The sequence below is a fragment of the Protopterus annectens genome, chromosome 6.part1 (assembly GCF_019279795.1).
Source record: "Protopterus annectens isolate FY-2018-M chromosome 6.part1, PAN1.0, whole genome shotgun sequence".
Lineage (NCBI taxonomy): Eukaryota > Metazoa > Chordata > Ceratodontiformes > Protopteridae > Protopterus > Protopterus annectens.
The window spans coordinates 36352213-36377161 of record NC_056738.1 but is presented as its reverse complement, the minus strand read 5'-3'; the positions used below and the strand labels follow the sequence as shown (position 1 = coordinate 36377161).

Genomic DNA, 24949 nt, shown 5'->3' with positions numbered 1-24949 from the left:
TTGGTAGTAGGTAGTTTCTCTGTCTGGTCTCGCCGGCGCGTACTTGCAAGCTAGAAGCGCTTCTGCGCTGCAGAAAAGAAAGGGCAAGCCGGGCTGACGCTTTATACCCGAAGAACTGCAGAACTGGCGCCTGGCGAAGTGACGACACCAGCCGGAGCGCAGCCAGACCACTTTGATCCGACCGACCAGAAGGGCTGCCTGAGGCCAGGACAACCCATTTGTTAGGACTGCAGATGCATCCTTGAAGGACATCATTTAACTGTTGTGCACCAACATATTATTTAATATGCTTCTGAGATAAAGAGACTGTTGGCTCTCACTTCTTTCCCAAGTCACAAGAACACAAAGGATTTATGCTGGTTCAGCACGTGAGAAGAACTTGCTGGACTTCTTGCTAAATACTATTTGCTAGACAAACCGTTATATTTGACAAGAATATATCTAAAAAGGTCACACTTACGTTTTAAGTATTCAGTCTCCTGGAATGTAGAAGACATGCTCCTGGCATAATTTCTTGTCACCTAAAATAACATTGAGTTGTGGTATAATGGAGGACAAGGCTTGCCTGACTGCAGAACCTGTCAGCAATTCCATATGTTGCAAAGAAATACATGAAATGGATCTCTGAGTACCTTGAAGCAATGATTTGTGGAAAGCCACCATCTCTTATTTGACATAACTTAGACTTCAGTCTCACAGCATAGCCCAAACTGGACGTATACTCAAGGCTTATAATGTGTTTAACAATAACCCTTTTCATTTTGTCAGAAGTTCAAAAGTGTTCTGAAGTTTGTGGTGAACATAATTTCACTTCTAGCACTTTGTTTTGCAGGGTGCACTGATGCACTATAGTAAACTTTAAGCAAAATAAGTGCCCATGTCTATTTTGTGTCCAAGGAGAAAAAATGCAAATTGACAACTTGTCATGTCTCTTAATCTCATGGTTGACCATCTGAAATCAACAAGGTGGCAGTTAATACTGTGAAAGTCACCAAAACTGACATGTAGTCAATAGCAACAGCTACTGCCAGAGACAAAGCACTGGCCAGCTTTCAAAAAATTGATTGCTATAGGCTGCCTCAAAAACATCTAGTAACAGTAGATACCTCAAACACACACTGAATCAATAAACATTCATTCTTACAACTCCTTACCCTGCCTCAATGAAGTGGTTGATAGCAGCATCCATTTGTTTCTGCTGTACCAAGTAATCACCCCAGGTTTCTTCTAACTTCACCACTTCTGAAGGGAATGCCACACGAGACAGCTCCACCGCTGCAAAGAAATGCAGAAAGTATGTTTTCTCAAAGGTATTTTTAAAACTCCACAAAAATGTATATTAAGTCTAAAGGAAGGTTTTCCAGGCATCATTCTGTGTTCAGGAATAAATGTATCCAAGCATATTCATCTGTGTGTAAAAAAATGCGTGTGTGTGTGTGTGTGTGTGTGTGTGTGTGTGTGTATTTGTGTCTGTTTGTGTGCCTGCACAGGCAGTCACTTATTTCCATGTTTATGCTGTGTGTGTACACAACAGAAAGTTCTAATATGCTTATATTCTTTGCTGGGAGGGCACAGCAGGTCCAGACAAGATTCATGCAAAAACAGAACAATAACTGATGAATACTTCAACTATCACAAGGGCTGAGCTGCTATTAATCTGCAGAAACAACATCTGAGTTATTAGAATACCCAAAAAAAAAGACTGCCAAGACACCTTGTCTTTGGTGCAGGGCAAACTGACAAGCTGGACCAGACTGCATGTCAGATAGATAAAAGTATAGCAGGCCCATACACCATGTTTCAGGTATATAATTAAATATAAGATAGTCACAGTATATTTTGGTGTGATCTAAGAATTAGCAAAGACCAGATACATGAGAAGATTTAAAAAGTTGGCAACAAGAATTTTTTTTTTTTTTTTTGCTGTTGATAATGATTATGCATATTGAACTGGGAATTATAAAAAGCACAGTTTCTGGTTACAATAAGACTGCCATGTACGAAAGTGTAAATTTTGTTTTTTTATCATGCAGTATTTCCAGTGTTTTTTTTTTTTTGTCTGGGTTTATGACATTTACAGATGCATATGAGGTGGTTCAAACTGTACAACAGTATAAACCCAAAATGAAGGAGTGGAATTACTATTAATCCAGCTTTCACTCTGTGCAGTTAAGAAAAAGTGGGAATTAATGCCACGCAGCTACCTTTCCTGGAAACAGTTTTCAAGAGATGCAACTTTCACCTGCTCCAAATCTTGCAGCAGAAGGTATAGTCTGAGAAACTAACTGTTGTATATCACAGCAATATTTAATATCCTTCTGAGGTAACGAGACTGCTGGCACTCAATGTCTTGACTAAGTCATATGTACACAACAGATTTATTCTAGTTTAGCACTTGTGAAAACCCTGCTGGACATCTTGTGCGGAAGCTGATGGAAATGGCAAAGGATCCAAGAAAGCAGAATAAACTTAAGCAATTTAGAGGTTCAGCACAAAATGAAGACCTAAAGGCATCTACAGATTATTTACTGCAGAAGCAGAAAGCAGCAAGAAGCATCCCTATACCTGTTGTGTGAAATATTCTGAAATGAAATGACATGAACAAGAATTTTCTATAATGTATGGATTGATTTTGAGTATTGATATATCTGTAGATATTAATATGTTTTAAATAATTACACTTGCTTTACAGTTGGTTTACTGGATTACACAAGTGGATGAGCCTCTGCCTGTTTTCAGAGATGAGTTGTGTTAAGATGAATCATGTTACCAATGGTTGTACTGGGGGACAGGGCTGGAGGGTTCCTTATTACCTAATTTCAAATCAGATGGCTAGAGAAATGTAGTTAGCTCAATATTACTTATGTTTAAAGTTTCACCCCATCCTTCAGATGAGAAGTTACATGGAGGCCTCATCTGCCTGAGCTGGTGGTAGTGCAGGTGGATGTAAAGGGTAAGGGAAGTTTCCCGTTATCCTGGCCAAAGTTTCCCTAGTCAGTATGAATATCTCCTCAAGTCTCCCCTGAAAATATGCCATTGGTCTAGTGGGACTAACTACCAGTCAACAGAGTGTAACTAAATACATAAAATAAATATTTTAAGAAAGTTTTAGCATAAACATCAATGTTTATGTAGTAAACAGAAAAGAATAACAGGAATAACTGAGGGTGAAATGACACTTGGTGAGGTTTTTAAGTTATGTAAGGATAACTTTATAGGCAAGCATTTGCCAGAGGTGTGTGCTGGCTGGATGTACATTTTCTTTTTTGACTACAGTTATTATGTTTTTATACCAGTTCAAACATGTAATTATGGTTTCCAATGTATTTAGCATTGAATTCAAACAAATAAGATTACTAATTTGAAGTCTGTCAAGCTACTACAAAATCAATCTTCAACGTTTAGGCTTGAAGAGTACAACACTATATCTGTTTGTGAAATGGGTTATTTCAATGTGCAGATATTTTATACTGAACAGTGCGGTAGGGAAAAGGTGATTCAGTGCTTGCCAGATATGGGGTAAGTTTATTAACAAGGAATGTGAATGGTTTAACCAATTCAGTGGAACAGAACAGAGTATTCACTTATTTAAGAAAACTTGAACCTGGCGTTATTATATTAGAAGAAACATATCTGGAGGATCAGGAGACTGCTGACCTTGAAAGGAATGTCTTCTTTTTTTATAGAGGTCAATAAAAGAAGAGTAATGATACTAATTCCAGGAATTTGCTCCTTAGAGATTTATTAATACATGTATGTGGTTGTTATGTGGGAGTGAAATGTTATTTGCGAGCAACTCAGTTGACAATACACAGTGTCTGCACTCCTTTAGAACTCCACAGGCTGACAGCATTTGAGGAGAGAACTGCAATGTATGGGTAGGAGCTAGTGGTGGTGGAATACTGTGACTAGAGTGATGGAAGTGATAGAAATGCCACAAATGTGCTTTGTGATGTAAAAAGGCAGGGACCCAGCTGCATCTACCAAAGTAATGGACCTTATTTCAGTTTCTTATAGTAAGTTATCAGCTACCCAATATATATATATATATATATATATATATATATATATATATATATATATATATATATATATATATATATATACTATTTAATGATTTGCAAACTGAGGTTACATATATATACAAAGGATATATTTAAAAACAGCCTAAAACACAGCCAAAACTGAGTTAGTTATCGGACAAAAACCTATGTCCGAAGTAAACAGACTAATGTTGTGAACATATTAATTTCACTGAAAACTATGTTAGACTGCACTGCTTAATCCTGACTTTTTTATACAGAGATAATGTGGAATTAAACTTATTTTTGTCTGATAACCCAGTTTTAACTGTGTATGAGGCATCCTGTGACAATGAAATTTGTACAGTATTAAGAAATCTTAAAAATAAATATTATAAGTTGACAAATAAAGAACTGAAATTATGGAACAAATTAAGGAGCAACAGTGACTTTAGATTTTAAAAATATGAAAAGGGTGATGCCCTTGTTATAATGAATGCTGAAGATTATAATTTATTTATTCATGAACAGTTTTTTAAAGGATACATCAACCTATGAGAGGATTACTAAAAATTAGATGATGTAAGCATTTAAGAAAAGATATATTATTAAGATTTGGTTGCAAACACCTGTATTTCAAATTATTATTTTTTACTAGTAAGAAAACCTAAAATAGCAACATTTTTTGGTTTTATTTAAGCTTTATTTCCTCACTTTACTTTTTAGACCGGGTCTATATTATAACAACGAACGATCAGATGATTGAGCGTTGTTATATCGACACCTAAAAGTCGAAAATCCAAAACAGCAAACAACCAGAACAGCGACCCCCCCACCACAAAAAAACCACTAAATACCCCCTACTTAAATATACCAACTCAGAGATCACACTACAGTGGAGGAAACAGCACAACATGGATGGCCAGCACAGCGATTTCTTTCCCTGGGAAAAAAAATTGCTGTTCCAGCCCGTTCGTTATTTTGCCGGTTTGACATGTAGTGTTTGCTCTAACAGCATTCGATCATCTGTCATTCGCTGTTCTACAGTAGGCCCTTTAGAGCTGCTGTTAAGTAACTGCTTCGGGATATAAAACTGAACCAAAAGCTGTATTAGTGAAGAAACAGCTGAAACCCAAACAGTAGTAAATATTTTGATGGTTACCAATTAGTATTTGCTGTTTAGTGGAGAACTGCAGCACTACTGTACAAACATTTAGTACATAATTGAAGGTATATTTGAAAAAAGGTCAAAGAAGTTTTACTAGACTGAGAAGACATGACATACCGTTGTTAAAATCAAACTGCTGAGGATCTAGTTTTGTAAAGTTTCTGACGCTGTAAGTTAAGATGTCAGAAATGATGTGTTCCATGGATTTGTAGAAAATCTTTTCTAAACTTTGAGGAAGTTGATCATGCTATACCTGCAGGGAATTACTTTAAATTATTAAACATATAATTTCTGTCTTTCAGATACTTATAACCTATATCTGCAGATCTGTATGCAGTTGCCTGTTTTACAAAGTTTCTGAATATAGGAGGAATCTTGGCCACAGATTCTGCCAACTTTAGCAAATGATGACAACAGCACATATTAGCTTTTGGTGCTATTTGTTCACCACAAGTACACTTCTTTACCAATCTAGGGACTGAAAACATAACTTCATGCGTGTCCAAAAAAAAAAAACTTTGCCACTTTCTGTAGAAAACAGATAGAACTTAACAACAAAGATCAAATGATGCACTAGTGCAAGCCATTATGCAGCTGGATTTCCTCCAACATAACATATGGACAAATGGCACTCAAAATACTAAAAGAAATGAAGAGCGACATTAGAGACAGGGAGCAGCAATGTCGACTACATACGAGTGGTTCATTGTACCTATGTCAAAGGAACAGGATCTGCCACAGGTCCCTACCAGGAAGTGTGAGCAACTACCGGAAAAAATCTGTCTGGACCAAAGGGATACAGATGGGGGCAAACCCAAACATTACAACATACTGTTACAGTGACCCTCTCTGATGAAATTCTGGTTCTAAGTCATATGTTGTTAGAAGGGATAAAGGTTTCTGCCAAAGAAAACCATATCAGGTGTGGATTTTGTGTTAAATTTTGCTGTCTGACTTTTGACGATGTTCTCCTTTGCTTGTGCATGGACAGGAAATCTTCTTTCCTCTACTTCCTGAAGTAAACAGCTGGAGATACTGTCCAGTGTAGAGCTGAAGTGAATGAATGAAAACAAGGAAGGCATTATTTTGCTTCATCTTTCTATGTATTTATGGCTGCTGCTGCTGCTCTGATCCTCTGGGTCTAGCACTGCTTTTAAATTTCAAATGCTGCTTCACCCTAACAGGAAGTCCCTTCTAGATTGTATGACAGCCTTCATGTAGTTATGATTGCTTTTGGACTAATAAGGAGTCTCTGGACAATTTGATACTTCACTTCAATTTCCCTTTCAGCTAGAAAACTCTCAGCAAGGTGATTTTTCAGATCAAATTACATACACATCTAAATGTAGTACAAAGCCTTAACACATTATTCTTAACTGCAAAAACATGAAAGAAAACACTGTCCCTTGTCTGAGCGCTGAACCCAGGATCTCTGATAAACTGCATTTATCATTGCTGCTGAGCTAACTAGTAGTCTCTAGAAAGTAATATACCGTGCTTCCCTTAACAGCCTTTATTTTTTCTTTCAGCTAGGAAACTCCTAGTATAGTGATATTTCAAATCAAAATATAAACATTCCTAAATGCAGTACAAATTCTGTGCATAGCATTGTTGTTAACAACAGAAACAAAACAGTAAAAATTATCATTGTCTAGGTACTGAACACAGGTCCTACTTCATTCTGTGTGGTGGTTAGCTCCTCTGGACGTACAAGAAGTCTTTGGACAGTCAGGTAATATGTTTCTCTAACCAGCCTTTATGTTTCCTTTCAGAAAAGAACATCCCAGTGTCGTGACATTTAGATCAACATATATATACACTTAATCAAATGCAATAAAAAGCCTCTGCATGGCAATAATTTTAGTATGGAAGGTATGCTCTGTTCAGAAGAGAAGATAAAACTGGTTAAGAGGGAAAATCTATCTAAGGGGTGGGAATCCTCACATTAAGATTTTCTGACATTATTAATGATGCTGGATAAAAGAAATCTGTCCTGGCCTGTCCCCTGGGAATCAGTAATAACCTGTTTAACTTGTTTTCTAAATTGGTTACTAATAATGAAAAGTGCATTTTGTAATGTCTGCTAAAACTCAGAGAGAACATCATAAATATGTAGTTAGGTATACTTCGGTAGCACCACCATAAATGTGGCTTTGAGTGTGTAAAACATCAAGCAAAATGACATGAGCGAGTGGGAAGAAGCTTCTGTATGGTCACCTGTGTTGCAGGGGAGTTTTTGTCTGGTCTCTGAATGAGGAAGTGAATCAATTAACTTTGACTCTTTTGGTGATAACCTCACTACTCAGACAGGTGACAGTCATACAGATCTTCTTACCTTAAAGATCAAGTATGAAATCTTTATCTAAGGAAAGGTCGCTGAAATAATATGACACATGGCTAAATGAGGGCCACTGAAGTTACTACAGGACACTGATCCAGGAAAAATATCCTATGGACAGTTATTTTTTATGCACCCTATGAACTATGAGTTGCAGTTTGTTATGGTCTGCAGGTTTAATAACAGTCAGAAATTATGAAAGAACATGGGTGGCAATTTGTAAAGGTCAAGGTGCTTTGCTATCAACATCTGCTTCTTAATTATGCTGTCTTCTTGAATAACCCATCAGTTCACTAACCATTTTGAAAATACCTTCAAAGGACAAAACCCTCTGGAAGGAAAGGCATGCACTGCCCAGAAGATAAACCAGTTAAGGGGATATCAGTTTAATGTTTGGGAATTCCCATGTTCAAGAACAGCCTCTTCATGCCATCCTGATTCTTCACCTGATAATTCCACATCTTGTCAGTTGCTGGAACTAATAATCCACAGAATAACCTAAAGCAAGGCAAGGCATTATCCAACAAGAATTCTAAAGGGCAGCGCTGAAGCAGATTTTTCTTGGCACTCAACCGTATATTAGCAGAGGCAAGCATCTTGAAGTTTGCACTGTAACTTCCAATGGGCGGAGCCTAAGCCTTTTGACAGTATCAAACTATGTCCTCACATTTGAAACAAATGTTCTTATCTCTGAAACCATAGAGGTTACTAAAGAAGTATAAATGGCAAACTCTTCAGCACAAACTATTTTTATAGTGGTGACATTCTTTAGGTTCTAGGTCTTACACCAAAGTTTATAAGTCACAGTAAATACGGTAACTATTACATTTGTAATATTTAGGTTCATAGGTGTTTACTAGGTTAATGGCCACAAGGGCCTTTTTAAGTCTAGCCATGCATCCCAAATCTCTGACAAGTTCTGATACCCTTGATAAGTGTAAGCATGGGCTTCAGAGATGAACCATTTACAGGTTATCTGTTTGCATTAGAGACATAGGTGCCAAACCAGGGATGAACTTCCTGTTTCTCATCCAGATGTCCAAACTGCACTTGAACTGGGTTAGGGAGGAACTCTGCTTCACACAGATGAGGAGCCGGTTCCATAAATGGGGTAGCCTCTGGGATGCATGCCTATCTCTCCAACAGGCCTACTTATATCACAGGCAAGGTCTAAGTCTTTAGAATGGGTAATTCTGGTGCTATTTGTTTTGTGAATATACAGGAGGTCCATCAGAGTGGGGTCTGACAATGCCTTGTATGCCAGGATAGATCTCCGCTCAAAGGCCTGTAGGAGATGGAATACAGGGATAGGGCCATGAGGCGGTCTGCATAGGACATATTACTTGGGTTCCTATCAGCATTTCGAATGTTAAAAATGCTGAATTTAATTTAATCAAACTGAAATGTTAGAAATCTCAGAAGAGCGAACTGACGAAACATCGATTTCTTTCCCAGGGAAAGAAATCGGTGGGCCGTCATCAGAGTTTGCTATTTCCTCCACTGTGGTGCAGTCCCGGAGTTGGTATATTTATGTAGGGTGGGTGTGGGAGGCGAAGCCCCCCCCCACTTCTGTCAGTGTTTAAAGTATTGAATATTTTTTTTTTTTTTTTTTGCACGGAACACTGATTTATTTCCCTGGGAAAGAAATCGATGTTCCGTCAGTTCGCTCTTCTGAGATTTCGAACATTTCAGTTCGATTAAATTGCACTCGGCATTTTCAGCATTCGATAAGCTGATATAGACCCTATTACTTATGCCCTATATTCTTTTAGTAAGGAACCTCTCTGGATGTTCCAGTTGTTGGATATGCCTGGTTAGGTACATACCAAAGGGGGCATTGTACTCAATGACAGGTCTGATGAATGCCAAATACAGTGGGACAATGACTTCCTTGGACTTAGATGCCATACCTTTGTTTATAAATTGAGCAACATAGAATGATTTCCTCACCACTGTAGACACATCATGATCAAAGGCTGGATTACTATCTATGTGTGTCCCTAAGTCCCTGAATACTGAGTCAACTCTAAGGGGTGTGTTGTCAATATGATAGTTACCAGGGATGGATGACATCCCAAAGGATACTATTATGTATTTCTTGGCATTTAGTTTTAGTCCATGGCTCTGACACCAGTTGTTTGTCTGTGTCAGCTCCCCCTGGAGAACATTTGTGTCGGTGTGAGATTGAATGACAGCTCCTAATTTGCAATCATCTGCAAATTTAGTCAACCAGAGACCACTGACATTAGCCTTGACTTCTGAGAAGTAAATGCCAAAAATGAGCTATCCAAGGACTGATCCCTGAGGGACTCCACTTGTGAATGGCCTCCTTGTAGAGATGGACTCCCCAATTCTAACTTCCTGGGTCCTGTCTGGGAGCCAGTTGGCAATCCACTGGGTGACATATGGGTTTCTACCCAACCTCTTGATTTTATCAACAATGCCTGAATGGGGTAATGTGTCAAATGCCTTGGCCAGGTCAAGGTAGGCAGTGTGAACCATTTTGCCCTCATCCATTGCTTTAGTGACCTTCTCAAATAAGTCTGGTTGAGAAGACATGATCTGCCCTTGACGAAACCAAACTGGGTTGGGTCCAGTGTCCAGAGGTTTACTATAGCTCTGTTGATCATCTCCATTGTAATTCTTTCCAAGCTTTACATTTAAAACTAGTGAGACTTAGGGGTCTGTAGTTTCCAGGGTCTGTAGATGGCCCACCTTTGCGCAGAGGGATGATTGTTGTCTTTCTCTATTCATGAGGCATGAAGCCTTTTTGGAGGCTACAGTTAAATAGTAATTCCAGAGGCCCTGATAGCTCATGTTTCATAGAAGGCATCCTGGCATATTGCCTGGGCCCACTCATGCAGTGTTGTTGGTTTTAGAGAGAGTATTAAGGACATGCTCCCTAGTGATAGTAGGGGGAGTTACATTTGATGATATTTCCTGAGGCAAGGTTGAGGGGGAGAGAGGAGTAAAGTTGGAGCTGACATTATCAGCCAGGAGGTTTGCTATATCTTCTGGCTCAGTATAGGTGGTTCCATTTACAATGAGCTCTACACACAATTTTGTATTGCCTCTGAGGATGCAGACATAGCTAAAAAAGCTTTATGGTTGTCCTTGGCCTGGGAGGCCAAACTTACCTCAAATTTGGGTTTGGTATACTTTATTTGTTCTTTGAGTTGTTTTAGTTTGATGAAAGTGCTTTTATCCTGCTGGGTGCTGCACCTCCCAATTTTTGCCATAAATTTCTTCTTCCTGTTGTACATCCGATTAATTTTGTGATTCCACCAGGGTGGCTTGTTTTTTTGAGTTATCCTTTTTTTTTTAATCCTTCCCACAGAGGTGGGAAAGGTTAGATTCACTGGATCCTCAACCCCGGGTATTGTATCTTACTATTTCAACAATAATGTCAATGCATTGTACATAGCACTACCAACAGTGGCATGTACCGTAAAGGTACCATTTAACAGTTCTGTTTTGTTTTTTGTCTACTAAAGCTACAGCTGTTAAACAGTTTACCACCTTGCGTCTTTTGAGGTTTGTCATTCTACCCATGAACCAAATTGAGCAAGATATGAAATATTAACAATAAAACCACAACTGGCTGAAATTAGCAAGTGTCTCATAATCATTATCTCAACCCTGTCTATACTGAGAGTTTGTAATGGCAGCAGTTCAAGTGACCCTGTATGGCTGAAATGGCCTGAACTGGGTAAGTGATTTACTAGTGCTTAATACATTTTAGTTAATTTCTTGTTGGAAATGTGTCCAGGAATGCTGAAATTTATAACGCACTCAAAAATTATGTTCTGTCAAACAATAAATATATACTTTAAGCAATCAGTAGATAAGTATATATTTATTAAAATTGAGAACTTGAACCCAAAATAACATGTGCATTCTGTGTAGTCCCCAAAACAGAACCATAGGAGCCATGGATTGAAACAGCCTGGGGTCCAAGATACACTAAATATGACCCTGACAACTCCAACCAATTTTCCAAAAAATCATGTTTAAATAACAGGTTGTTCTTACTGTTACAAGGTATGTGCTTCCTTCTTTCACTCCTCAGTACTACCTCACACAGTATTATTTGTGACAGCTGCTCAGTAGTGCAACTAGTTCAACATGCATGTCTTTCAGGATTCTGGGGAGAAGACTATTAAATGCATTTTCACCTTTAGTTTCTGAAAATGCTACTAAGATTAAATACTCTCTCATGTCAATAACACTGCACCCCACTCATAATAAAGAATAATATTCATGTTTGGTTCAGGTATCTTGCCTTCTTCTTTCATAAATACAGAACAGAAAACAAATTACACACTTTTATTTAGTTTTCATTCTTTATAACAATTTTTACTCCATCCAACAATACGTAAATTGCTCAATTTCTACCTTTCCTAAAACCTCCTGAACATTATTTTGCTTGTTTTGTTCCCACAATTAGAAGCATAGCTGGCTCTACCAGTGCCCTGTGCTGGTAACAGAAACCAGCACCCCACCCCCTCAGCTCTTCCAAATTAAAAAAAACAAACAGACAAAAAAACTTCATTATATATCTACACCATTTTAGATACTTATTACAATCAGATCCACCCCCCCATCAAAAAACAAAAAAGCATGTCATTGTAATAAGCCAATCTCTACATTTCAGAGATAGGCTTATTACAGTTAGCTCTATACCCCCAACCAGCTCTTCCACTCAAGAGCAACAAAAAAAAAAAACACTGACGTTCCTTCTATTGGCACACCAGCCAGGTGGCTAGATGTGTGACACCACCACCCCTATTCCTGCCCCAGCCATTCGGGTCCCATTTCTGTGCTCTGCCCGCGAACTTCCCTATACTCCGCACATATAACTACATCTATAAAAAATTCCTTTAAAAATGAAGCACACTCCTTGCTACAAATGTAGCAAACAGATGACCACAAACAGATCACTGCAGTGTTCAGGTTTCACCACAAATGCAACACTGGCTTTTAAAAGCTGATACTGCACTAAAGAGAGAGAGAGCGTGATGAAGAATGGCCAATTGTGCCTTCCAACCCTTTGCGCCTGGGGCAATTGCCCGTCTTGACCTGCCCTAGCTATGATTCCTTCCTTTTTCTAAAGATCTCACTTCCAGTTCTTTTATCTGTTTTCCAGTATTTAATACTTCAAATATAGTTGGTTTAGATTTTCATTTCCATTTTCCAGCAATTGTTTTTTTGCAGCCAACAGAATTAAACCATTGGTCTTTTTCTTGAGTCGTATAATGTGGTTTTAGTTCTGATTGTAAACGGAGGTAACAGAAACTATCTTTAAGGAAAGAGGGGGAAATTTCCTACAATATGGGACGAAGGACTGAGAAAGCATGGGTGGTGTACTGAAGCCTAGTTTGGGGGCTTTGGAGAAGAGGATCTGAGTGGTTCAGACTTCTAAGGTTGTATGTTGGTGCATCTCTGATTAGCTTGGATGCTAGTGGGTAGAAGGTATCATTCTTTTTTCACTTTAAAGAGCTGAGAGGTGAGTAAAAAGAAGCAAGTTTTTCACAGGTAGCCAGTTAGCTTTTCCAATGGTTTTGCAGTGGTGTTCACTTCTATGGGGAAAATGATGAACCTGAATATGGGGTTTGAGATGGTTTCAATGGCGGCTACATTTCTTTTAGAGGGAGACCATATTCTAGCTGAGGCAATAAGATGCTTTTACCTACAACATTAATACAGGGTCTTGCAAGAAAATGGAAGATTCTATTAAGGAGAGCTGATTATTTTTTGTATGTGCATTTAGATAATCCCTAGGTATTTGAATACAATCACAGAAAATTATAAAAATAATTAAGCAATTATATGTTGAATACCATACAGTGCATAAAATTAAACACCTGCCTTGTTCCTTGTAAAATCTATGGATATCATTTTATATATGTTTTACCCTACTGATGATGTGTTGTTGCGATAGTAATCCTGCTCAGTATGACAGGAACCGCAGGTTCAGACATTTGGTGTATGTGCTTGGCTGAGGAACCAATGGCGTGAAGCTACCATCTGTGGGATTATGACTGAACGCCTCTAAGTCAGAATCCCACCTAAATGTAATGATATCACAGCACTGCGGATCACCAGTTAGGCAGGGATAGCCGGCCACAACATTGGTAAGAAGTGCTGCTCGACACTGAGTCAGAGTGCACGTTTATGGGGAACCAGTTACTAAATCATTCCTTATGAAATCTATGTATATCATTTCGTATATGAGAAATACAAATCTTCAATGAATAAAACTATTTTTTTAAGACAATCTGAATGGTGGCTGTCTTCAAAGAGGTCAGCTTAAGATTTATTCTATTGAAACCTCTCTCAGAGCTCTTTCTCATTGCACTATAAAGTAGAAGAGTTAACGGCTCTACAAAATATCAGTCTGCCCTGGCCTGTTCCAATGGGAAACATATGAGTTACCTGTTTTAAAGGGACTCTCTCTGTCCATAACAACAATTATGAAACAAAGTCTCTAACTATTAACTAAGTAAATCAGAAAAAATAGCCTCATGTGACCTCAGTCTGATTATAGGCATGCCCACCCTGGGTGAGAGGGTATGCACTCAAGCACACCAACACAGTTGAACCCTGAAGGCCAGGGATGCGTGGGGGTGGGTCTTTGACTGAGTCACATGTGAAGTAATGGATGATAAATTGAAAACCTATTGCACACAATCCTCTTGGGTGACATGAGTGCATGCTGTGACAGGGAATTAGTCTAAGTAGAAATCAACTCCCTTGGTAACAGTATGATGCTCTCCCAGGATACTTTGACCTCTTCACTGGCTGAGGAGAGGCCCTAGCATCAGCCTATGGTCAAATGCAGGGAGCACAAACAAAAGAAATCATAAAAAAAATCAGAAGACTTCTCTGTACAAGACAATGATGGTAGCCTGACAAGAAACATGATACTCAATAAAAAGGTGAAGAAATTAGAAAGTCAAATTGCATAAAATACTACTCTTTGAAGTCCAACAGCTTATAAGTTTGAGATGAACTGTGGAGCTCAGTTCCTGTCACTGCAAAGGAAATTAGTGTGTATGTGTGTGTGGTGGTGGTGGTGGTGGGGTCACCACACCTACTTATGCTCAGCCTTTCAAGCCTGATAAGAAAGATGTGGACTTTAAAGAAGCCAGAGCAGACACAAGATGGCTGCTAAGAAGAGGAGCTCCCATGCTGGCAGTATCAACACTCCAGCATGATTACTACTCAGGCTACTGGGATTCCTTGAAGATCAGAAGATATACAAAACCAGGCAAAACGTGAAGATATTATTCCAGACTTTAAATGCTTGTGTTTGCATTGACAAATTCAACCATAAGTTCAGAGATTTTCAACAAGACCCATTGTTCAGATGGCAAGAAAACAATAACATGGTAATTAATACACTGCTATCAATGTGAGCTATTTCCAGTATAAGGATTTAACAATGTGGTAACAGAAAATAAGTTAGGAGTTGGGATTAAGCCCCTAGCTTTACTCACACTCCTATATCAAAGACAGATAATCCAGAGACATGTATGGGTTCTTTACCTGGAAATGTTGTGAAAAACTTAACCAAACATTGTCACCTGGATGCTAATAAAGATAAAAGTGTCTCAGAGAAAATTAAAAGCTTCTGCAACGTAATATATTTAATCATATATGTGGCAACTACACTAATAAGTATACTGATTAAAGAAAAAAAGTGCAATGAGAAGTGTTTAAAAACAATCTGTATGGTACACAAAGCACATGTCTATATCCAGACAGGGATATAATGGAGTCAGTACAATGAATATTTTCTAAAGTGTTATAATATGCTATAAATTCAACAAGACAACAGAAATTATATTTTCTGTTACAGTGTCTTCAACTCTTGCTTTCCAGGAACTTTTAAAAATCATTTTTTAGGTCATCCTATAAGTTATAAACTATGTTTCATCAATAAGAATTATTACTGTGTCATCACATTTTAAAAATGTACACATGCCACATTTCATAAACTCTACAGGCAAAAATTAAACCAACATCATTATGCACATAAACCGTAAAAATCTACTGCCAATCATTAACGGACCGGAGTTCTGCTGTGGCGACTCCTAACCGGGAAAAAGCTGAATGAAAAACAACAACATTATGTACGTAAACCCTCTTCCCTTACTTCAGATATAGCAGGGACTTACTCGGGGAAGGCAAGGTGCATGGCAATTTCCACAACAGCACCTACAACTTACTTATACTTGACATAAAGTAAATCATCTCTCCAAAAAAAAAAGTACTGCAGGAAATGAGGGATACTCCCCTTCAACTACTACTGATCAAACAAGTGGGGCATCTAATCATATTTGCAGAACATCATTACAGTGCTGCTCAAGGTCAGACCCATGTCTTTACTGAACACATATTTGGGCTACTCACAACACAGTACAAAGCGCAGATACCCTAACACCTCAAAAGGGGTCTGCCATTTTGTCAACCAGTGGTGAAGTTGTGAATGATAAAAAGTTCAATTAATTTAATTGGGAGGGGAAAATGGCAAGAGTAAAATGGGATACTTTGATCATCTTCATAGAACAAGGTGGATGAGGATATATATCTATATATATATATATATATATATATATATATATACACACACACACACACACACACACACACACACACATGTATAAAACACAAGCAGAAGTTTATAAATCAAGTGGAAAGGGATGATGACAAAATATGGGGATATTCAAAAAATAAAGAGATTAGGATTTTGGATGCAGATCTTTAAAACAAATAACAACCATGCAAAATACTATATGCATGAAGAAGAAGAAGAAGAAGAAGAAGAATGTATTCTAAGAACTAAGCCAACACAGAAATGAATAAAAGAGATTTTGTCAACAGGAATGATTGCAAGTAGAGGGTAGTGAAATAGGTGGGGGGGGGCTGGAATTTTCTGGAGAAAAATTAACAAAGGAACCATGGTATCGGGAGCACATAACTAGAGAATGAAAGATAATACAGTGGGACGAAGGTCAAGTAAAGTTTGGAACGCTGGTTAGAAACTACCTTCCCTACTAGGGATTGATATCAGAGTATAAGAGAAAAGGATACGGGAGTGCTAAGTGAAAGGCTAGCACTGGTTGAGTTTTTAGATGTGTCTAGAATAGAACAGTAGCTGGTGTTAAAAAAGGGATAATTTGCAGGACATATAAAGTCTTGCATGATAACTATAAGAATCAGAGAAGTTTAGAAAAGCTTAGGTAGAGAGACTGGGAAGGCAATTTAAAATGGAACAATGGGAGGGCATCTGTATGATTCCAAGTATACAGCAAAGTCCAAAAGACAGAAGTTTTGCTTTGAAGTGTTTGAATACATATTTTTAGTACCAATATTTTTAAACATCTTTATTAACATCACATACTACATAGTGACATGAGAACAAATTCTATCACAAAAAATATTACAAAGATTTTTCCTTTGTATGCATTATACAAACATGATTTCTTTCTTAATTATTTTTCAGTTTAACACTGCAAAAACTGGTGAAGTTATGTTTTCCCTGAAATATCACACCTCCATCTGAACACTAATCTATATGTATTGCTCCCACAGATTCCATTTATTTCTATGAAGTTTGCACCTTCCCTTTCCTAAAGATCCCATCACCACTTTTTTCTCTCTATTACAACACTGAATAATTCTGTTACAGCTGGTTTTGTTTTTGATTTCTATTGTCTAGGAATTTTTATCTTGGCAGACCTCTGCAGTGGTGCTTGTGTTAAGTACTGTGTCCTCTAGACTGCATAGCTAGATAGGTAGGGATTTCTAATCTCACAGCAGTCAACTAGTGTGTGTGTGTGTGTGTGTGTGTGTGTGTGTGTGTGTGTGTGTGTGTGTGCATACGGACTTTTGCAAATATGACCTTGACTACTGCTGTCCACAATATAGCAGTAGCCTGTATTTAATTTAGAGGGGGTGGCATACTGATTAAGGTCTTTACCTCAGAAATACAAGGTACAGGGCTTGATTCCGACCTCTGTTTGTTGTCTAGGCCTGTAATAGTCCACAGACTGATAGTCTAGTAGTTGTCTATGAACCTTTGAAGAGTGTTAACATTTAAAAGTGCCTTGCAATGTCTATGTAATTCAGTTTCTATACCCCATCTAAAACGGAATAATTTCCAGGGGACTTCCAAGATGGCTGCACACTGATCAACAGCTTAATTGCAGTTTGACCAGTGTGAAAAAATAAAATGAGAAATAAAAGCTAGTAATTCAGCCAGCCTGAGTAAAGCCCAGTTACTGGCCAGTAAGCACACTACCTGGATGCCAGAAAAAGAAAACAATAGAGAACCTGAAAGAAAGTCAACTAGAAAATGTGAAGAGAAAACACTGACTAGGAAGAATCCTGCAGCTGTTTCAGCAAAAAGTGGTTCAAGCTCCAGCTTTGGTACAAGGAATGCCTTCCAGTAATTCAGAGGAAAAAATAAATCAAATGTACACAGAGCCATTTAAAATAAATGATAACACTGAAGCAGTATATCAACTCAAATAACAAAAGGCTGGAAAAATAAAGAAGCTTTAACTAGCTATTCAAATGAACCGATTCATTCATCCATCCTCAACCCCTTTTTCCCATTTTACACAAGGGGTCGTGGTGACTAAATTGGCCCTAGGTGAAGAGTGTATGTGCGAGTTAGTTGTATGGATGAACTACTGTGGCAGGGCTAGCCACCTGATGGTGTAAACCCTGGCTCGAGATGATTGTCAGATGAAATGATAAAATTGCAAAAGTCAGAGGTTGAAATGAAGAAAAGACTGGCCGAATATGAGAATCATCAAGAAGAGCGGTTTCAAAAATTGGTAGAGTTAGAAGACAGAGCATGCAGAGAAAACCTGAGATGTCCTGCTGTACTAGAGAAACTGGAAGGAACAGACTGTATTAATTTTATGAAAACATAAATAAGCAACTGGATTGGTATTGCACAGTAGGATCTGTTAATTGAAAGGGTACATCAAGTATATGCACTAAAGCTGGCTATGAGAAAGCAGCCAAGATCTGTATTAGTAAAGATATAATCAGAACAGCAGACAGTAATTATCCTGACAAAACTGTAGCAGTAGGGCAAAGTATTAAAACTTGGAGACAGTAGAGTATTTGTGGAAAATGATTATTCACTGTACGCTAGGCAGAATGAATGCAAATTTATCCCAGACATTAGGGAATGTTGAGCGGCAGGTACAAAATTCAAGCTGCTGTATCCAGCTGTTTTCAGAATACTTTTTCCTGGAAAATGTAAGCCATCAAACAGAAGGGGACCCTGCTTCTCATTCTTCTGACAATAAAGCTCACAAAGAGACTTTGCTAGTAAAACTATTTCCAGTGTTCCAAAGTAAAATACTTGAGACACAAAGAAAAAGGCACAGGAGTTGACTAAAAAAATCATGAGTACCTTGGTCTTAAACCAGAGTCTGATGTTTAGAGATGGAGATGAACAGGAAGAAGAAGAACAGCAACACTACAATTATTGAATAAATGTGACATTATAAAGCATCAATCACATTTGTGAAATATGATTTTGCAAGAAAAAGTGGTTGAGAATGATTAGACTTTTGTTGACTTTGTTAAACTTGAGGGTAGACTGCAAAACATACACCCCACTTTATGCCATTAATGTTTAGAATGTCAATCAAATGGGAAAAAGGTAACTGTATGTAAAACAATTTTTGTTCTTAACAGTATAAATTCTATGATACAAATTGAATGTTATACAGTAAAGCAGACATGAGGTATGTAGTCAGGGGTATCTTAAATCTGGAGTAAGGATAAGTCTTTTCAGTGACTGTTGTATGTGATAAAGATATTAAAGTATTTTTGTTCCTTTAAATACAGGCATTACAATGTAAAAAGAGAAGAAAGACTGGAAAAAAGCAAGTTTAAGGTAATATGTCATAATGCTGGGCAGCTGGGGTAGGGGATGGGATGTAAAAATGCACTGGTAATATTACATGAAGAGTTCAGATGTTTTCTCTCATTTTTGCAAAGGGGAATGCCTGGATTAATGCCCTTGATTTAATCAAAAAACAAATGTTTTCCTTAACCAAGTAGGCTTAAAAAATAAGACAAAATGATGAATGTCATGACAAGTGCTAAACTTCTTGCGTATGCAGTGATATCAGTTTTTTTTCTATTTTACAAATGTTCAGCAGGTTAAAAAGTCTGCAGCTAAAGGCAGTTGTATATTCTGTTCTTATGTTTCCATGGAAGCAAGCTGTTTGCAGGTGCAGGCAATTAATCTTGAGACTTCTGAACACTGCTTACGGAAATACAAAATGCAAAAGGTACAAGGGCAAGCAGTTCAGTAAACAATAAAGTTTGAAATAAGTAAATAAGAGATAGCAGCTTGCCTAGCAGCCTTCATACATCAATGCAGAAGAGAGTATAATTTAGTTTTGAAATGAAACACTCTTAGGCAACACCAAACGGTAAGGGCAATCTTTAATAAATGAAAGCTTAAAACAACATAGAGTAAGTGCTTTCATGTTCCGCCCTGAACGCTTCTTTAGTTTTATTTAAAAACAGAGAGTGCACATTTTCTTAAAGCTAAAAGGTAATGTTTTCTGAAAGCATACAAGCTGTTTTTTTCACATCTGGGGGGGCAACAGAGATAAGAAAAGAACAGACAGCAATCACTAAGTGGGAGCACAGGCTGTAGCAATTGTTTTAGTAGGGGTAACTTTAATTTTAGGTAAGGTAATGCCTGTGGTTGCAGCTGTTGATTTGAGGCAATTTTTCCTATTAGGAGGGTTAAACTTCATTTTTAAAGATATACGAGTGTGTGTGTGTGTGTGTGTGTGTGTGTGTGTGTGTGTGTGTGTGTTCTAAGTTAATAAGGGACGGGGGTGTTCTGGAAATATGTGTTTATTTTTTTGTTTGAGGGTTTTCATTAAAACAGTAACTCTTGAAAAAATGTGACATAGCTTCTAATGGAGATGACATGAAACAATCATATAAAAGATCAACCTACTAAACATTACTGTGTGCAAGTAGCACAAAAGTTTGAAATACACATTCAAAAAGTTGTCAAATATAACAGGTGGGAACAATAACTTCTTATAATGGCTACTCTAGCCATATTATTTTGGAATGTAAATGGCCTTACAGATATAAACAAAAAAGTGAGACTATTGAATTATATTAAGAAATGCAGAGTGCAAATAGCAATGCAACAGGAGACCCATTTGGAAAGAAACGAGAATGTGAATTTGATAAAGAAAAGATTTCAGGATGGATATTCAGCAGACTATCAGGGATAAAGGAAAGCTGAGTAACTACACTACCTGCTACATGTGCCCCAATTGGGACAGAATAATAATGGTAGGTATGTGGTAGTAAGGGGGCAACAAGCAAGAAAGGAGGATTACGCTGGCATGTATTTATATTCTAACAAAAACTGCTATTAGGGGCTTAAGAAATTTTTGGAAGAAACAAGTAGCTTTCAGCAGGAAATATTATTTACAGGTGGGGAAAGCAACTTGGTTTGCCAACACTGAGGATGTATTTGGGGGACCTAGAAAGGAAAATATAACAAAACATGATAGATTTCATAAGAAATGTATGAAAATATATGGTATGAACAATGTGAATTCAATAGTAGGAACTTGGAGAGAATTTATATATTATTCCCCAAGGTACAATAGCTGGGCTAGGCTAGACAGAAATTATATTTCACAGGAACATGTGCATTTATGTGCCAACACACATCCAGTAACTATTTCAGACAGTACACCAATAAAAATTAAGACAAAATGTAGGTTAATGAAGTAAAAATAAGACTCTCATGCTCGTCCACCTATCTGTTAAAAAGAGAGGAATTTGAAGAATGGGTGGTGGAAATTATTTGAGACTTATTAGGGAAGATAGAAATTTATTCAAAAGTTATTGCTAGTGATTTGGATAAAATGAATATGGATTTTAAAAATAGAGTAGAAATAAAAGATAGAGACATGGGAAAAGAAGTAATAGAACTTATTTAGAGGAGCTGATAAAGGTTATAGTACTGCAGAAAAAAGGGAATCTCACAGAACAAGCACAAGCACAAATGCAGAACGCTAAAGAGAAAATAAGGGAGTATATGGATAATATGTATAAGTTTAGAAAGACTGCTATTAAGCAACTATTTCTCGAAAACTCCGGAGCACAAAAAATATTTAACACAACAGCTAAGGCAACAGAAAGTAGAAAGGGTCACTGCCAAACCTAGGGCCTATAACAAGAAAAATAACCAGAGACAATGTAGAGGCATTAGAGATATTTTACAAGTGTTATGAAAATTTGCATAAAGCAGAGAAATATGAAAATCAAGAAAGAGCACAAATGTAAATACTTATCGAAGACTTAATTATGCCAAGGTTAGAGGTAGATGAGGCTCAACAAATAACAGTTAAGATAGGAGGTGATGAGATAAAAACTGTGATGTATAATCAATCTGCCAGAAAGTCTCCAGGAACAGATGGTATTCCAATGCAAGTTAGGAAGGAAGAAAGTGATAAAGCTCTGGAAAGTTTTGATTAACTGTATTTTAAAATGAGAGAAGCAACAACATCTTGGAAGAAAGATATGGTGGCTGTAGTATCCAAAGACACTAAAGATCCATTAGACCTAGCTTCACTTTTAAACCATGATTATAAAGTGCTTATGTCTGTAATAGCTAAAACAATGGTAAATGTGTTGCCAAAACTGATAGATATAGATCAATGTGGTTTTCTGGTGGGGAGAAAAACATTTAACAACATTAGTAGAACAGTGATGATCCACCAGGAAGCAGAATGTAAGAAAATAATGCTGTTGTTGGTGGATCTTGATGCAGAGAAAGTATTTGACACAGTAAGCTGGGATTTCCTGAGTAGGGAAATGGAAACATTTGCATTCCTTGATAAAATAAGGTTAAGTAGAAAGAGTTTTAAGGGATCAGAGCCAAGAAATAAAGTGGAATGGTTCGTCTCTAAGTTGTGTCTGAACAGAGGAACCAGGAAGGGGTGTCCCCTTTCCTCTTTGTTATCTGCTTTATATAGAGAGCCACTGGCAAAGAAAATAATGGACTAAGAAATTCCAGGATATAATTGGTACGATAATCATGAAAAGTCATTTTTATTTGCAGATGACATTATTTTGTACCTGGTAAATCCAGGAAAGGACATTTTAGTGTTGTGGAGCATTCTAAGGCAATTTCAAGTCTTCGCAGGATATAAAATTCCTACACATGAATTGGTTCAGCCATACCCATATTTATGGGGACACAATATGATTAAGTATTAAGGAGTATGGGTTAAAAAGACTTATGTTATGTCAGCTAAGGATATGTGGAAAGAGACTAAACAAAAGATAATACAAAAACTGTGAAACTGGAAAATCTTGGTTATGGCTATGGATAGTAGGATACAAGCTGTGAAAATATTTTTAGTTCCCTTATTTTTATATATATATATATATATATATATATATATATATATATATATATATATATATATATATATATATATATATATATGGGTCAAGCATATTTTTATCAACCAGAGAGAGAAGTTATAGACAATAAGTAATAAAGAGCAAGAGAAAAGGGCAAGGGTTAAGTGGGATTCATTCAGCCTTAAAATAAAATAAGGTGGTTTAAGACTACCTGATTTGAAGGGATATTTTAGAGCTACGCAATTAAGGCTCGTATACATTACTGAAGCAGAAAGTTATAATTCAAAATGAAAATTTCAGGGATGATGATGAAGCAGAGGAAAATTCAAGAAATAATAATAGAGTGAGACTTTGGATGAAGTTCTTGAAGGAGAATAATAACAACTATACAGAATACTACATTCATAAAATAACAGAATGTATTCTATGAACTAAGCCAACACATGAATGGAGAAAGGAAATCTTGCTGACAAGGATGACTAAATGCAAGTAGGGATACAGAAAACAGGTAACAGGGCATTGGAATTTACTGGAGAAAACCAGCAAAGGAACCAAGATATTAGGAGCAAATAACTAGAGAGGGAAAGGTAACAGAATGTGATGTGGCCAAGAAGACATTTGGACTACATGCTGTAGAAGCTGCAGTAAACAGGGATAATTATTGGAGCATATAAGGGGAACAATGTGAGAACTAATGTATTTATTCCCAACTATGCAATATAATCTAGAAGGTTTAGGATTTTTACTTGGAAATATTTGCATAGATATTTTTATACCCCAAGCAGACTCCAAAGAATACTTCCTCAAGTAGATGGCAAATGTTGTAGGTGTGATGGGAAAGAAAGGTAACTGAGAACATACTTTCTGGGAGTGTAATAAGTTGGCAGACTTTAAACATTCTGTACAGGGTAATCTGTTAGAAATATTGGATGAGCAAAGGGGTATAACTAAAGAAATTATTCTTTTGAGCTGGGCACAAGATCTGAATTCCCTAGACATAATAAGGCCTTGTTAAGTTCAGTTATAGCGGCTGCCAAAAAAGTAGTTACTAAACAAATGGAAATCAAAGTCTAAACCAACTTTCTTTGAAATGGTGAATACTGTAAAAAAAGATAAAATAATTGAAATAAGGATATTTTGAAAAGGGAAGGAGCAAATTACTTAAAAATAAATAGAAATTGTGGGAACAACACATGCAGAATAATGTCCAGAAGGAGGAAGTTATAGGGAAAGCAGGAGGTAATTTACGTAGTAGTGGACCAATGATAGTTATAAAAAAAGAACATGTGATGTATAATGTATTTAATTGGAAACATGTTAATATGTTTTTTTTATTGTTTATATTACTGTATGTTTGCCTAAGTCTTAAGTGATAAAGATATTAAAAAAAAGAATCAGTTCCTTAGTTAAAAAAATGCTCCCTCAACATTTCTGAGAAAGTATACATACGGAATTTCTAAAATATACTAACTCATTGCATTCACAAAAAAATGTTCCCATGTACCCTCTTTTACCATCATACCTCCAGCAACTGTGGTCTATCTGTGAGAAAATACTCTGAGGTCCATCTGGGGTATAAAAATACACTATAAAACCTATCAGCCACTGACTGACGGGGTCTGTTACTAGATGTACAAAAGTAAATGTACCAAGCATTACTTATACATTTGGGGGATGAGGTCAAACACAGCTGCTTGATAATTGTAACCACTATAACTGATACTGCCACAGTTGATACCTTACTTGCTTCATTGTGCATTATGCATTTGAAGGTTTAAGTGGTACAGTTACCTCTACTACAATCAAAATGTCACTATTCATTGTATATTCCTGCTGACCCTGCTATCTTTTTGGATTTATTTTTCTATTTCATTAAACTTTTGTAACTCATGTTTTGGTATATGTCATTGTCTTCTGTGATTTTATTTGTCACACTTATAATGGTGACTACTGCACTTAGTGTATATC

At 37.1% G+C, this 24949-nt stretch overlaps 1 protein-coding gene across 2 annotated transcripts in view; it reads right to left on the bottom strand.

The window, feature by feature from the left end:
* The window catches only part of IFT172 (intraflagellar transport 172), a 3348311-nt gene that overhangs the window by 1920021 nt on the left and 1403341 nt on the right, over nt 1–24949 (bottom strand). For both annotated transcript variants that reach the window (XM_044075467.1, XM_044075468.1), the window contains exon 24: nt 1155–1275. In XM_044075467.1, coding sequence (XP_043931402.1) covers nt 1155–1275 — 121 coding nt within the window. The remainder of the gene's footprint in view (nt 1–1154; nt 1276–24949) is intronic.